Source organism: Ochotona princeps, chromosome 12 (genome assembly GCF_030435755.1).
Source record: "Ochotona princeps isolate mOchPri1 chromosome 12, mOchPri1.hap1, whole genome shotgun sequence".
Lineage (NCBI taxonomy): Eukaryota > Metazoa > Chordata > Mammalia > Lagomorpha > Ochotonidae > Ochotona > Ochotona princeps.
Genome location: NC_080843.1, coordinates 45,969,952 through 45,985,812, shown reverse-complemented (window position 1 = coordinate 45,985,812; position 15,861 = coordinate 45,969,952). Strand labels below are relative to the sequence as shown.

Genomic DNA, 15,861 nt, shown 5'->3' with positions numbered 1-15,861 from the left:
AGCACTGGAGCCCAGGTCCACAGGTCCTACGAAGATGTTTCCCAAGACCTGCGCTGGAGCTACTAGAGGACCAGGTTTCCTGTGCATCTCAGGTCACATGGCTTTGTCTTCCAATGGCTTCTGGTTGAGTCTACCTACATCAGGAGACCACCCTTGGTCCAACCCAGTGTGCTATAGGAGTGAGATGTTTCTTATAAACACTATTCCTTTTTAATACCTGAGCATGAGAAGTGGGGCAGAAGTTTCTAGAAAGGAGAATCAAGCTGGGCAGCTTCCCCTGCTCTAGACCCACATTATGCACCCCAGAACACCCTCAAATTTCCCAGATGACCTCAACTCCAGCTTCAGCCAAGTCAGTCTAGGAAACCCCTGTCTAGGAAGACACACACACACCCTGGCCTTTCCCTCTGCTCACTACCCACGGCCAGCCTCTGACTTTCACCCAATGTCATCATGCCATCATCTGGGCCAGGCAGGAGGCTGGCAGAGACATTCCACAGTCGCTGCCACTGTGTGACTGGCACACTTTGGTGGCAAATGGTTCCAGAAGCTAAAATAAGCAGTAATTTTGTTGCAAGGTAATGAGCCATAAACAACCATATGACTACTGCAGGCGCATCCCTGCACACACCAACCTCCAGGAGTTTCAGTACCTGACTGGTATGCCCAGGAACCCTTTACCACACATTAAAAGAGAAGGCCTAATGAGATCTCAGCACATGGACCATACCTGCAATCATGTCTCAGGCCCAGCCCCCAGCTGCCCCAGCGCTCTCCTCCACCCTACATCTGGGTTTGGGAGAGACACTAGACCTAAATCCTCCATCCCCAATGTCCACATTCCCGAGGAGAAAATTCTGATTCAGTAGCATTTCAGTTGGCAGCAACAAGCACTTCCAAAAAATTCCCTAGCTGGGGCTGTCTGCTTGCTTTCTGTTGCTGATTGGATACCCCAGACTGGGCGGTTTGTAAAGAGTGGGGGCTGATGGAGCTCACTGCTCTGGAGGCTGGAGAATCCAAGAGCACGGTAAGCACCCTCCTGCTGCCTGGTAACACGGCAGAGGGCACCAGAGGGTAAGACAGAGCAAGCTTTGCCAGCTCCCATCTCTTCCTATCAGTCACATGTGCCCACAGGACCAGCAGGCTCGGCCACGGTGTGGAGGCAGCACCAATTCTTTCAATAAAAATAAATTACGATGTTTCCTGCTCTTCTCGCTCTGGTGGTGCAATCTGTGGTTTGGTCTCAGCCCCGTGTCTTCCCTGCTGCAGTTGGTACTGTCTTCTCTTCCTGCACTCAACAGTGATGACAACTGCTGATGAGAAATGGGGAGCCAGGGCCCTCCTAAACTCACAGATATCAGGAGTTCAAACGAGGGGCAGGCATTGTGGTGTAGCAGGCTAAGCCACTGCTTGTTAACACCGAAAGTGCCACTTTCTTCAAGTCCTGGTTACTCTGCTTCCAATCAAGTTTCTTGCAAATGCCTGTGGGAAGTGGAAGAAATGAGCCCAAAGCCACCCACATGGAAGACTGAGAGTTCCTGGCTCCTGGCTTCAACCTGGCCCAGCCCCAGTCATTGTAGTCATTTGGGCAGTGAACCAATGGATGGAAAAATCTCACAATGCCTTTCAAATTTTAAAAAATGCATCCAGTTTGAAAAATGTTGACCTTTTTTAATATTGGGTTTTGTTACCATCATAAATTATTTAGTGATAGACTGCATTCTGTGTATTTGGTAAAACCACTCTATCCCATTTAACAATCCACACAATAGTTTTATTAATCTTTAATTATGCAGTTGTTCTGCTTGAAGCCTTTTTATTTGTTCAATAGCGATCTTGAACTTGCTAAAAAGTTTTTGATATTGAATAAATATACCAAGTTTTGGATTAAGCTATTGTGTGTTGTTTTGAAACTCATTTAAGGTCAAACTACTAGATGGAATAACTTACCATTTGTGTTACTGGAAAGTAGCTAAGGGAAGGACAGACTGTTGCTACCTATATTGTTGGCTAAATCATTCCCCAACTGGAGAGTGAATCAGTGGATGAAAGATCTGTCTTCCCTCTTTCTTTATAATTCTATCTAATTAATCTCTTAAAAATCTTTTTTTTAAAGATTTATTTTTATTACAAAGTCAGATATACAGAGAGAGGAGGAGAGACAGAGAGGAAGATCTTCCGTCCGATGATTCACTCCCCAAGTGAGTCGCAACGGGCCGATGCGCGCCAATCCGAAGCCGGGAACCAGGAACCTCTTCCGGTTCTCCCACGTGGGTGCAGGGTCCCAATGCATTGGGCTGTTCTCAACTGCTTTCCCAGGCCACAAGCAGGGACCTGGATGGGAAGTGGAGCTGCCGGGATTAGAACCGGCGCCCATATGGGATCCCGGGGCGTTCGAGGCGAGGACTTTAGCCGCTAGGCTACGCTGCCGGGCCCAATCTCTTAAAAAATCTTAAAAAAAAATCCTTTCCCAGAGAGGTGACAGGTTTCATTGTTGGGGAAGAGAATAAAACCATCAAGTAAAACCAATCATGTGTTAGCTCTGAAGAAAACTAAGCCAGGTGAGGAAACAGAAGCTGCTGGGAATGGCAGGGGAGAGGGATGCAAGATGGCACAACTCCGGCACTGCCATCTTGGGTGGGATGGCTCTTCGTGGGGTGGCCCATCGTGCACATCGCGGGATTAGCAGCAGCGTTCCTGGTCTCTAGCCATCAGAAGCCAGTTGACTTTCTATGTACCAGTGATGACAACTAAAATGTCTCAGACATTGCCATATGCCACAAGGTCAATGTTGAGGGCTACATTTTCCTTCAGAGAGGGAGGCTCAAGTATTTGGCGGTAAAATGTCATGCTGCTTGCAACTTACTTTCAAATAGTTCAACATAAGGGCATGTATGCATTGCTTTATGCATTAATCATTACAATTCACTTGATTTCATTAAAAATATGTAGTAAGAGTCCAATCTTCTAAGAATACCTTTTTTGTAATAAACTCAGGGATGAATGTTTAATCAAGCAACTAAGAAGCCAGTTAAGATGTACATATCCGACCCTGCATGGGAGCCTAACAGCTAAATCCTCGCCTTGAACGCGCCAGGATCCCATATGGGCGCCGGTTCTAATCCCGGCAGCTCCACGTCCCATCCAGCTCCCTGCTTGTGGCCTGAGAAAGCAGTCGAGGACCCAAAGCCTTGGGACCCTGCACCCAGAAGCTCCTGCCTTCAATCACCTCAGCTCCAGCTGCTGCAGCTTGGGGAGTGAACCAGCAGACAGAATATGTCTCTCTTCCTCTCTGTAAACCTATCTTTTCAAGAAAAAAAATAAATGTTGGAAAAAAAAGAAAGATGTACATATCCCTTGTCAAGAGTACTTGAGTTCAACATGCTGCTCTGTCACTCTAGTTTCCTGCTAATGCAGGCCCTGGCCAGTTCTGAGGGCTTAAACCAGTCAGTTCCTGCCACCCGAAACCTGGGTTGAGTTCATGGCTCCTGGCTTCCACCCCGACCCAGTCCCCAGCCCCGGCCATCATGGGAATGTGGGGAATGAATTAGCTCATGGAAGCTGTTTCTCTAATAATTTTTTTTAAAGGAAAATATATCTAGGATAAAGGTTGGAATATAAATGCCATGCTTTAATAGCAGCTTACCTCCAAGAACTCGTCTAGGAGACTTTCACATTTACATTAAAACCAACAGTACAGAAAAGTCTGAACATATTTGTATAATTAAAAGCTAAAAAGGAAACTTTCATTTTGAAAGGAAAAAAATAATAAGGACTTATTATTAGATGAGGCAGTGGGTTTCCAGCAGCTGCCTGTGTTTTGCTGGGATTTGGAGCTGAAGAACAAGACAAAGGGGAAGGGGAGCTACCACAGAAGAAAAGTGCTTGAGAAGAAAGTCTCTCTCCTCTGAGAAGACCTCTCTCTCATCAGTGTCCCCAGGGTTGGTTGTTTTAACTAAAATCTCCTTCTTAGAAACTGAGGTTGTGGTGGGCAACTGCTGCAGCAGTGAAGACGCCAGCATGCCAGCAGAGTGCCAGGGCTAGGGTCCCTGTACCCACGCAGGAGACCCGGATGGCGCCCTGGGCTCCTGGCGTCAGCTTGACTCAGCTCAGGCTGCTGTGTACAGCATTTGAGGAGTGAACTAGCATACAAATGCTCCCTTTCTCTCTTGCTCTGCCTGTCAAATATATATATACACATATATATATATTTAAAGATTTGTTTTATTTTTATTGGAAAGTCAGATATACAGAGGAGGAGGAGAGACAGAAAGATCTTCTGTCCGATGACTCACTCCCCAAGTGAGTGCAGTGCGACAGCCGGTGCGCGCCGATCCAGAGCCAGGAGCCAGGAACCTCCTCCGGGTCTCCCACACAGGTGCAGAGTCCCAAGGCCTTGGGTTGTTCTCAACTGCTTTCCCAGGCCACAAGCAGGGAACTGGATGGGAAGTGGAGCTGCCGGGATTAGAACCGGCGCCCATGTGCAATCCTGGCGCCAGACTTTAACCGCTAGGCCACGCCACCAGGCCGAAATATATATATATTTTTTATAGACTACTTTTTCTTATAAGGAATGGCACAAGAGATAAAAGGAATAAGGTTGCTAACCAGGACAAAAATAAATTGGTTTTTATTGCTTCTAGATGAAGTTTCAATAGAATTTTATTATGAGAGTATTGGCAATTTTGCAACCAATGAGATACTAAGATGCTTAAAACTGTCTCTCCACAATAGTTAGTTACCTTGCCACAGGAACACCTTTTGGTACTTGCAAAACCAGGGGAATCTGCCCAGACTCGTGGGATGGATCGTCAACTTTCTAGTGATCTGGACTGTGGTTGTGCATGAGGTCATCAGTAGGTGAGGAAATGGGCAAAGACGACACGGATCTCTGCATTATTTGTTCCAACTGCAGGCAAATCAGTGGGTTACCTCAAAAATCACAATTTCAAATAAAATTTAAAAAGGAAAAATTCCAAGTACTTATTCTATTTGAAAGGCAGTGTAGAAGAGTAACAGAGAAAGAGATCCTCTGTCGGTTGGTTCACTCCCCAGATGGCAGCAGTGGCTGGGGCTGGGCCACGCCAAAGCCCAGAGCCAGAACTCCACCCAGGTCTCCCACATGGGTGGCAGGAATCCAAGTGCCTGGGCCGTCTTCCATTGCTTTCCTGAGCACGTTATCAGGAAGCTGGTCCAGAAGCAGTGTGGAATACTGGTGTCACAAGCAGCAGCTTAACCAGCTGCACCACAACACCACCAAATTAACGTTTCAAAGCATTCATACACACACGCACACACACACACACACGACACATGAGGACAAAGTAGAAAGCAAAAATCTGTATTTTTTTAAAAAAATCAGTTTTTAAAAACAGCAAATTCTAGCCAAATAATATAAAGCATTTTAAATTAATTATTTGAAAGTATATACATACACTTTTGTATAAGGAAACACTTGAAACTGTACAGATTTAAACAAATAGTCATTTAGCAAACAAGTTGGATCACTATTACCTATTCAGCACTTTGTAGGTACTTTAGTTTCAGAAATGTAAAACCAAAACACAAGTACAAGTGCTGTTCAATAGTTTTATACTTATGAACATACTCTGCCCTGTACATGAAGCAAAATCAGTCCCAGTACTACACAGTAATCAGCCTGCATTTCTTTGGAAAGGTTATTTAAAAATCAAATGTACATATACTTACACAAAATGTGTATTTTATGTTGATTTCATTAAACATGTATTTAAAACAGTAAGTGGAAGTAAATACAATCTTCCTAATCCATTCATTTCATGGCAAAGATCGCACATGGATCCGCCTACCTTGTACCTTCCCAAATGGAGTGATAAGTTCTATCAAACAGAGACCATCACCAAGCTGAGTAACAAGCGGCCTGTCCACATGGACAGACCCCAGGGCATGACCCCAGCTGCCCACCCAGGCACCGAGAGAGACAGCTGCAGAAGTCACAGCTACCACCTGTGTGGTACCTCAAAGCCACTGGCCCTCAGCAGCATCCCACCTCCAGACCAGCAACTGCACAACTCAGAATTGGAGGCAAAACCAAGCCAATCAGGAAACAGAGATTTGTAGGGAAATTCCCAGATATACATAAATGAGTTAATAATCCCTGATACCGAGTGGTAGTTCTAAGATGTAGGCAGTGTTGGTTACCCCATGTTTGTTGGTGGAATGTATTACTGGCAGGAGAGCCACCAAGGCCAGGACATGACACAGCACAGCAGCAGTGAACACACAGCCAGCTGAACACACAGTCCATCGAGGTGTTTGCTTTTTTTTTTTTAAAGATTTATTTATTCTTATTGGAAAGATGGATATACAGAGAGGAGAGACCGAGAGGAAGATCTTCCATCTGACGGTTCACTCCCCAAGTTACTACAACAGCTGGAGCTGAGCCAATCCGAAGCCAGGGGCCAGGAGCTTCCTCCAGGTCTCCCACACGGGTGCAGGATCCTAAGGCTTTGGGCCATCCTCAACTGCTTCCCCAGGCCACAAGCAGGGAGCTGGATGGGAAGCAGGGCTGCGGGGATTAGAATTGGCGCCAATATGGGATCCCGGCGCATGCAAAGCGAGGACTTTAACCACTACGCTATCGCGCTGGGCCTGGCGTTTGCTTTTCAAAGAACTGAAGTACAAAAAGGCAGTGTACAACCGTGTGCTAACCCTGGCCTTCATTCCTGACATGTGCCCTTGCGCAGGCTTCCGTCTCTCCTTTATGGGGCTAGTTAAAGACACCTTCATTGGTCGTCCCCCTCACAAGCACTGACTACTGGATCATGAAGATCCTCATTACAGACACCATACATGGCTGTCACTTTAGAACATTCTGCACCTAAATGGGGCATGGAGGGCAGCTACGAGGGCCTCCTGTGAGATTCTTGCATCTTTAACCACCTCACATCAAACATGGAAAGCAGAACATGTTCTCACAAGCAACCAACCTATTCCAAACTAAACTTCAAATGACAGAGGAGACATGACAATAAACACTGCAGGAAGAACATTTCTGGAAGGAATAACAGTCACTGTGGAATGCTCAGTGGATCAAAGTGTTGCCCTGCTTCATGCGGCAGCAACTGTGCTCTCCGAAGCTTGCTTATTAGTTGTGTTCTTGTAAACTTCTTTCCCCTACTTGCTCTCACCTATTTTTATTGCCCATATTTGGAAAGAACATTTCACGGTGCACCTGCCGTAGTTATCTGTCAAACATTCACACTTCTTGGGACCATCCCAGCAGGTGGTTGTGGTTGCCCGTCCATTCATCTTTGGCATTAGGATGTTGTTAAATGGGACACGCCGATCTTGTAACGCTGGGCCTGGATGGGCTCCTGCAGTCAGCCCTGAGCAGCACACTTGCATGGGCCGGGGACCATTCCCACACCGCTCTCCTTAGCGTCCTGTTGGCCGCGAGACTTCTCCGCATGCTCCTACCGGGCAGAGCATGGACAGGTACAGCCCAACTGGCCGGCTTATTTAGCAACAGTCAGCAGGAGGGTCAGCTGAAAGGCAAAGAGAAGAGCTGTATCAGCTTGGCTGTGAAACAACAATCATGAGGAAAGCACAGGGCCGGGAGAACAGAGAGGAGGACCAAGAGTCCAACGCAATCAAACAAAGTGGCCCACAGCAGTGGCGAATCTTGGCACACAGCTGCTGTGCACTGAGCATGTCTGGGCCCTGGCAGGAGTGGCTCTGCCTTCAGGTTGCTTAACATTCAATGAGGACAAAGGCAAAAACACAATCCCAACTCTGACAAATGACAGAGCTACAGGTATATAATCAAGAGCACCTTGCTCAATGCAGAGAAGTGTTCTGGGAAGAGCTGTATAGAAGCTGGACTAAATGCAGGAGAGTGGGCCTGACGGGTGAATGTCAGCTCACATGGAGGGAAATCTGACCCACCACAGCAATGACTTTTCCACTCTGCAAGGGAAGACCTGGACTCCAGAGGAAGGTAGCCACGGAGATGGGAGGTGGGGGCTGAGGTGAAGGCAGGGAAGGGGGAAGCCTGCACACGGCCTCTCCATCCCCCAGGCCCTGGTCACTTGTAGCTGTTTAAAACAGATCTGGCTAGCAAACCTTCAATTTGGTATAACTGCTCTGGTAACCAGAATGGTCACCATACAAACCCTGAATCAAACCATGAGGAAAGAGTCATCCCCAAACTGAGAAGCAGTGTACCAAGTAACTGGCCTTCCAAGGATAGAAAAAACGATGGCACAGCTGGAGGTTTAAGAAACTACAGGGAGGGCCTAGCACAGTAGCCTAGTGACTAGAGTTCTTGCCTTGCATGCGCCAGGATCCCATGTAGGCACCAGTTTATGTCTTGGTAGCCCCATTCTCATCGAACTCCCTGCTTGCGGCCTGGGAAAGCAGTCAAAGACAGCCCAAGGCCTTGGGAACCTGCACCCACATGGGAGACCCAGAAGAAGTTCCTGGCTCCTGGCTTCGGATCGGCTCAGCTCTGGCCATTGCAGCTGCTGGGGGAGTGAATCAGCAGACAGAAAATCTTCCTCTATGTCTCTCCTCTTCCTCTCTGTATCTGCCTTTCTAATAAGAAATAAATCTTACAAAAAGAAAGAAAGAAAGAAAGAAAGGAAGGAAGGAAGGAAGGAAGAAAGAAAGAAAGAAAGAAAGAAAGAAAGAAAGAAAGAAAGAAAGAAAGAAAGAAAGAAAGGAAGAAGAAAAGAAAAGAAATGAAACAAAACGAAACTACAGTACTATGACACCTGATGGAGCAGGATCCTGCACTAGACCTGGACAAGGGCACATGCCTACAAGGGACCCTACTGGGACACTGGTGGAGTGTGAACATGACCTGGATTAGACAGTAGCCCTGGGGCAGACCTGCCTGTTTTGATAAGTGCAGGAGTCCTTACTCCCAGGGCACACATGTAGCACTCTGCAGCAAGGGTGCACAGTGTCTCCCAATCTCCTCACAAAAAAAAAAAAAAAAAAAAAAAATTCAGAATAAGATCAAGGGGAAAGGGGCCCGGCGGCGTGGCTTAACGGCTTAACTCCTCGCCTTGAAAGCCCCGGGATCCCATATGGGTGCCGGTTCTAATCCCGGCAGCTCCACTTCCCATCCAGCTCCCTGCTTGTGGCCTGGGAAAGCAGTGGAGGATGGCCCAAAGCATTGGGACCCTGCACCCGCGTGGGAGACCTGGAGGAAGTTCCTGGTTCCTGGCTTCGGATTGGCACAGCACCGGCCGTTGCAGTCCCTTGGGGAGTGAATCATCGGACGGAAGATCTTCCTATCTCTCCGCCTCTCTGTATATCTGACTTTGTAATGAAAATAAAATAAATCTTTAAAAAAAAAAAAAAAGATCAAGGGGAAAGGAGAGGAGGAGAAAAAGTGACCAAGCAAAGGAGCAAAGTATAAATGGATCAAGTCATGGATATATGGGAACTTCTGGTAACCATCCTTGCATCTTGCCTTTAAGTTTGAAATTATAGCAAAATAGGGCCCGGTACAGCAGCCAGGGGCTCATGAGAGTCCTCGCCTTGCATGTGCCAGGATGCCATATGTCCCAGCTACTCCACTTCCCTTCCAGTCTCTGCTTGTGGCCTAGGAAAGCAGTCGAGGATGGCCCAAGGCCTTGGGAACCTACACCCGCGTGGGAGACCTGGAAGAGGCTCTGGACTCCTTCAGATTGGCTCAGCTCCTGCCGCTGCAGCCCCTTGGTGAATCAGCAGACTAAAGATCTTCCTCTGTCTCTCCTTCTCTCTGTATATCTTCCTTTCCAATAAAAATAAATAAATATTTAAACAAAAAGAAAGAAATCATACCTAAATAAACCCACAAAAAAGTGTACTGCCATATACTGTGTTTCCTGATCCATCTATTTCATATCTATTCATGCAACAACTACTGAAGAAAAAAAGAAAAATGAGACAGCTGAGTGGCCTCCTCTGGACTGCTCACCTTATATTTTTCCTCCTTGTTTGAGGAAATCTCATCAGAAGATGGAAGCCCCCGCGTGAGCTCCAGAGCCGCGGCACTGTCTCCACCCTGTCCTCTCAGGCTCTTACCACCGTCAACCGTTCTCCCCAAACTGCAGACCTGCCGCCTACCAAGGGTCTAAATGATACCAGACCAAAGACCAGAAAGAAAATATTCTCCACAGCCCTAGGCTACTCCTAATGCACAACAGGTAATCAATAAAAAATTGTTTCCTGAACTGAACAAGTGAACAACAATCAGCAGAGATTGGGCTATATATTCAGTTTTTTTAATTTTTGGAAGAAAAAAAATATTTTTGTTATCCTAATCTCCAAAATGTTTCCCTTTTTTTTCATCTGAAATTTGAGTCTCTTACGCATAGTTCAAAGAAAAGTATGTAGAAAGGCTAAATGCCACCGTTTGAGCCTTTTGCAAACAAGTCAATCATTGTGATCACAGCCATCTTCATTATCAGAAAGGATAAAACGCAAATTAAAGGTTAAATTCTTACTTATCAGAATAAATAATAACTTTTAAAACTACTCAGGAGCAACGGCCAAGAGTAGGTGAGAGCAGCAGTGGCCCTCGGCCTGCAGCCCACCTGTTCCATAGGAGGGCAGGCGATGATCTGAAGGTCCTCAGGGCTGAACTCATCCTTTAGCAGAGCATGGAACTTCTGGAAGACTTGCTGAATGTTATTCTTAGAAAGAGAGACAATTGTGTCAAGTGAGTCATAAACACACACACAACCACACAACCACACACACACAGTTTAAACATAAAGCACTAAGAATATTAAATTGTAATGACATTTGCCAAGAAGAGTGGAGAAAATGGATCCTTCTTGAGACTTCCCAAAGAGGTCTAATTTGCACTTCACAATCTACATGCTACCACAACTTGATGAAGACTTATCAGATAATACTTCCCAGAAAGTTAACTCAAGCAGACCCTGTCACCCCAGAGAATAATGTGAGTCTTCAGCAGCAATTCCTTACACAAAAGTTAATAAAGTTTCCAGACACATAAAATGTACTTTAAAAATCAACTAACCCCTTGGGTAAAGATGGGAGCTCAACACAGAATGGGAAGTTATGACTCCTAAATTTCCACTGACATTTAATCCCTTGGCAGCTGCTGTAAGCCATTTATTTCCACTACGCGCCAAGCAAATGGGGTGCAATTCCAGAGATGCTACTCTCTCAAGCGCTGGGTCACATGCACTGTGGGGCCTGGACTTCGTTTATTTACTGATTTCTGCTCTCAAAGGTAACAGAAGTGTAAGGCAAAACGAGAATGGGAGAAAAAGTTATGATTAGACAGACAAAGGCCTTTTAAGCCTTTCAAGATTATTATTGTAATGATGATTAACCCACAGTGACTTGAAGTAGCCTCACTAGAATAGTATACCAGCATTTTTAAATGACAACCAGAAGAAAATGCTACATGACACAGACCCCTTGAAGTTAACAGCCAACTTTCAAATAAATAATAATAATACTCACCCTAACAGGTTTAAACAAGATGAATTCGGTATCTTTATTAGATAGGTACAATGACATACTCCTCAACGTCAAAGGCAACTTTGCTTTTATTGTCTTGAAGGCAGCAGCCACCAGGTCACTGACCTTTGCTGGAAAGAAATTAACCTTGTTAGTGTCACAAAGAAAAAGCGAAGACACATTTCCATTTTAATTCACAAGGGAGTGAAAGGAGAGACAAACAGCAAAACAAAAGACTTCTTATTTCCCTAAAGAATTTGTTTCATTTTTCTTGTTTATTTATCAAGTTTAATCACAAACATTATGTATCTACCACATATGAGATTCCAATCCCAAGGGCAGCAAGTACCCCTGCCCTCACCAGCCTCCCAGCATGCCTCAGAACCTTCACTGGCACTATAATGCAGCCTTTGAAATTTAGTGGCAAGAACGAACAAAATTTTACCAACTGCAACAAAATGGTCTCAACTGGAGACTATTATGCTCAGTGAAATAAGCCAATCCCCAAAGGGCAAATGCCATATATTCTCTCTGACATAAAGCAATATTCATGCAAAATACAAGATCAACAGATACACAGGTAAATGTGCACATATATTCTCATAGATGAACTGTATAATGGAGACTAGCATACCAGAAAGTGAAGATATGCTGCAGTATGCATCTCTATTCCTGAATAGAAAGAGGACTCTCAAAGAAACTGTTACAACTTGACAATAGGACACTATGCTATTTACCATTGCCTGTACCTACAATGCCATGATACTGTTCCATAGCAGAATGGTGGACTTGCAATAACAAGGGGGAAACGATGGGGACTGAACTGTGTCTCTTACCCTCTCTGTACCAGCACATCTGGCTCTTTTTTTCCACATAGAAAAAATACTCAATTGGGCATGAGCTGTGGTAAAGCAGGGTCCATGAATTCAAGAACAAAAAAATGCAGGAACTGTTTACTTTTCATGACACAGATGAAAACCCCTTGAAGCCACTTGCTTCCAAACACTCAGCTTCTATCCTCACTAAATCAGTTTCCAGAATGCCTGATAACCAGAAAGTGGGGACCCAGGCCAGCTGAATAAAGTGTTTTCTAATTCTGAGAAAGATAGGTACCCCCAAGTAAATTAAGAAATTAGCATCTTGATTTCCAAGCCACCCTCCCGGGAGTTTATCATGAAAGGAACCCTGCAAAGCCGCAGGAAGCAGAACCCTCAGTTTCTGGGACAGAGTAGCCCAGATGGCCCCTAATACTCCTGCCCCAAGAGGCCCCTCAGTCTCTCCTTGGCATGAAGTGTGGGCTTCGCACATTACAGATCATGAAAAATCAATTCCATACCTTTCCTGTGGCTAAACAGGACAAAAGACAACCACAAGATGACCCCAATGATACCACTATATTCACTGAGATGTCCTCACGCAAAAAGAAATAAAATAGGTTAAATGACAAAGTGGCAAACCCTATTTCAATCTGTCCCTTATCAGTTTCCTTGATGTACCCCTGCTTTACCAATGACAGTTCCTGTAACCCTGAACAGCGCAACAGATGTAATTCTACGAATTCTATTAGGATCCTACTTGAGAAAATTACAGCCCTCGTTTTGACAGAAAGGATCTTTCCAAAGGGGAAAGAACAGGGCATTAATTATGCATCAAGCCCCTGGGTTTAGCTGTACTAAATATGCCTCTGCCTATTTGCCGGTATCTACCTGCTCTAAGAAAGATTTATTACACCCAAGTGCTCCATGTACATAAAACATTCAAAATAAAAACCACCTCTTATTTCTAAATAAGCCCTATAAGCGACTGAAACCTTGAGCCAAAGGCTGCAATCAATCCAAACAGCATCAGAACTCCATCTAGAGTGCTACTGAGCTACACCCTGCAAAGTCTGCTCCCTGCTGGCAGCAATCAGGAGGGACAGCGGGCAAAGGCTAGGGATAAGTTCCAGTACCACAGGAAGACCAGCCAGTTCCTGTTTGACAGGATGGACCATGGCATCAAGTGGGCTCTGAGATGTTGCTCTCACTCTGATGACAAATGGTTCAAAGAGAAAGCTGGCGGAACATTCAGTCTCCACCACAGAAAACAAAACATATACAGCAAGTCAGAAAGTTTATTCGCTATTAGACAAATAATGTAAACCCATACTGGCACCGTCAGAATTCACAGAGGAGACTTGCAAAAAAAAATTCTATCTTCCTTTCAAAGACAACTAATAACTCTCTACACACAAATGTCCTTAAGAGATCCATAGCTCCTCTTTTTAACTCTTGGTGCAATTTCAAATTAGCTTGAGGCATTAACAACTGAAAATTTTGGAGGTTTATTTAGAGTGAGTTCAATCATTTTTCCCAGTGGAAATGAATACCTGGCAGACACAACATTCTTTCAATATGGAAAACCAATCGCGCTAAACAGTTGATTCCAGATTAGGTGCCTACAGCCAGCCAATTTTTCAAGGGTGCAAAGCCAGAATCATTCCTTGGATCTCTCACTCTGCAAAAAGCCGTCTTCCAACTTGGACACAGCTTACCGTAATTACAACACTGATTCTTTCACCATTGTCTTTTTTAGCTTTGAAGGTTCTCTATCACAGTATGAGACAGGGGATGGCCAGGAATATCAATTTAACAAAGTAACTTACTCTGGTTCAATAGCAACTTAAAATGCCACATAATATTGCAAAACTAACCTGCAACTGTTTAAAACTAACAAATCTCCCCCCAAAAAAATCCCTCTAGCACATACAAAAAATTTACATAAAGTATAGAGTAAGACTGGGAACATTTCAAATACAACTGCCAGTCAGAGGACGATGGTGCCTGCCAACTCGCAACAGACACATCAATTCTTCACAAATCTTTTCAAGCACTCTAAAACATCAATAGAGGATATGACTTGGATAAAATGTGGAACAAAGCAGTGGCCCAACATTTCTATATATACTTCAAAATGGGCATGCTGTCTCCTTAACCTCATCCTACCAAAAACAGTACTTGTTTCGAAACTCAGCACAATGGGTAGTAGGTGTACGGAAGGCTCAGGGTGTTTCCAACTAAGTCACATTTTCAACCAGGCAATTTTTAAAAAGTCTTCCTTCTTTGGAATGCTTCTTGAAATGCAAGCAGGACAAACCAGTTAAGGCCTGTCAGCTCCAAACAGAATCTTGGATTAACTCACTCAGTGGGACCCCAGAGTGAATAGAAAACCAACTAGAAGCTGTCACAGGGAGGACTCTATAAAGGCAAATTAATATGATCCTAAAAAAGACATCCAAAGTAGTAAAATCTAAATACCTGGCTGTGCCCAGGGCTGCTGTGAGAGAGTGTACTTGGGGCCTCCCTGGCTGGCCATTGTTTTTAATGCTGAAACCTAGAAAAAGAAACAAAAAGAAAAAAGTTTCATTTTGCTGATGACAAATTCAACTTAGATTGCTCTCAAAGGACACATAGCAGCATTATAACTTATTAAAAACATAATGTGCAGTCCTAAGTAACATGCACCGACTCTCTAAGCCTTTACAGCTATGAAACTCTTCCAGCAAAACCTCTTTTGAGATTTCAAGGTATTTGCTATATTATATATAAAAAAAAAAACACAATCCTGAGGCATTCTGCCTGAAACATTTCAAGGTAATGAAAACAAAGCTCTAGACAAAAGCCAATACTTCATCTCAATGAATTTCCAATACTTTATTCAAATTGGTTCAAAGAAAATGACTACTTTCTACATAAGGCTGATTCCTCAGCATAAACGGTCGCACAGAAGGAAACCCTTGTAGCTTAGCTATAAACGTAAAGTCACTTCCTTTAGAATGCCTCAGGGTTTTCACAAAAGCAGAATGTTCTTAGCTGTCATATTTCACCATAAGACATCAGCTCAACAGCACTCGGCGATCACAAAGTGCTTTTACGCGCATGCTCTTATTTGGTCCTCGCCCCAACCTTCAGCAGGAAAGGTGGACGCCGTAGCCATTGCCCCTGTACTGGTCAGTAAGCCGAGCTTGGAGAAGCTCACTTGCCAGCAATTTCAGCGAGCAAGATGCAGGAGGTCCAGGCCCAACTTTACTGGCCCAAGTTCACACTCTTTCTACTACACTCCGTAATTCTCCAATGAGAATTAAATGAATTCTTGCTGACTTCATTTCATGCAAAAAACGATGCAAAAAAATTCTTAACAAGTAAAAATAGATTACATTTTGAAGTTCATTAGAAAATGATCTGAGGCCCCGGCACAATAGCGTAGTGGTTAAGGTCTTCACCTTGCATGCACCAGAATCCCATATGGTCGCCAGTTCTAATCCCGGCGGCCCTGCTTCTCAACAGGCTCCCTGCTTATAGCCTGGGAAAGCAGTCAACGACAGCCCAAAGCATTGGGACCCTTCACCCACGT

General features: G+C 44.6%; 1 protein-coding gene across 1 annotated transcript in view; it reads right to left on the bottom strand.

Annotated features, from left to right (window-relative positions):
* Positions 1-6,594: 6,594 nt before the first annotated feature.
* The window catches only part of COG3 (component of oligomeric golgi complex 3), a 50,458-nt gene continuing 41,191 nt past the window's right edge, over positions 6,595-15,861 (bottom strand). The window contains exons 20-23 of the mRNA XM_004577468.2: positions 14,766-14,841; positions 11,473-11,600; positions 10,569-10,667; positions 6,595-7,526 (exon numbers count right to left, since the gene is read on the bottom strand). Of these exons, the coding sequence (XP_004577525.2) occupies positions 7,497-7,526; positions 10,569-10,667; positions 11,473-11,600; positions 14,766-14,841 (333 nt within the window). The 3' untranslated portion in view covers positions 6,595-7,496. The remainder of the gene's footprint in view (positions 7,527-10,568; positions 10,668-11,472; positions 11,601-14,765; positions 14,842-15,861) is intronic.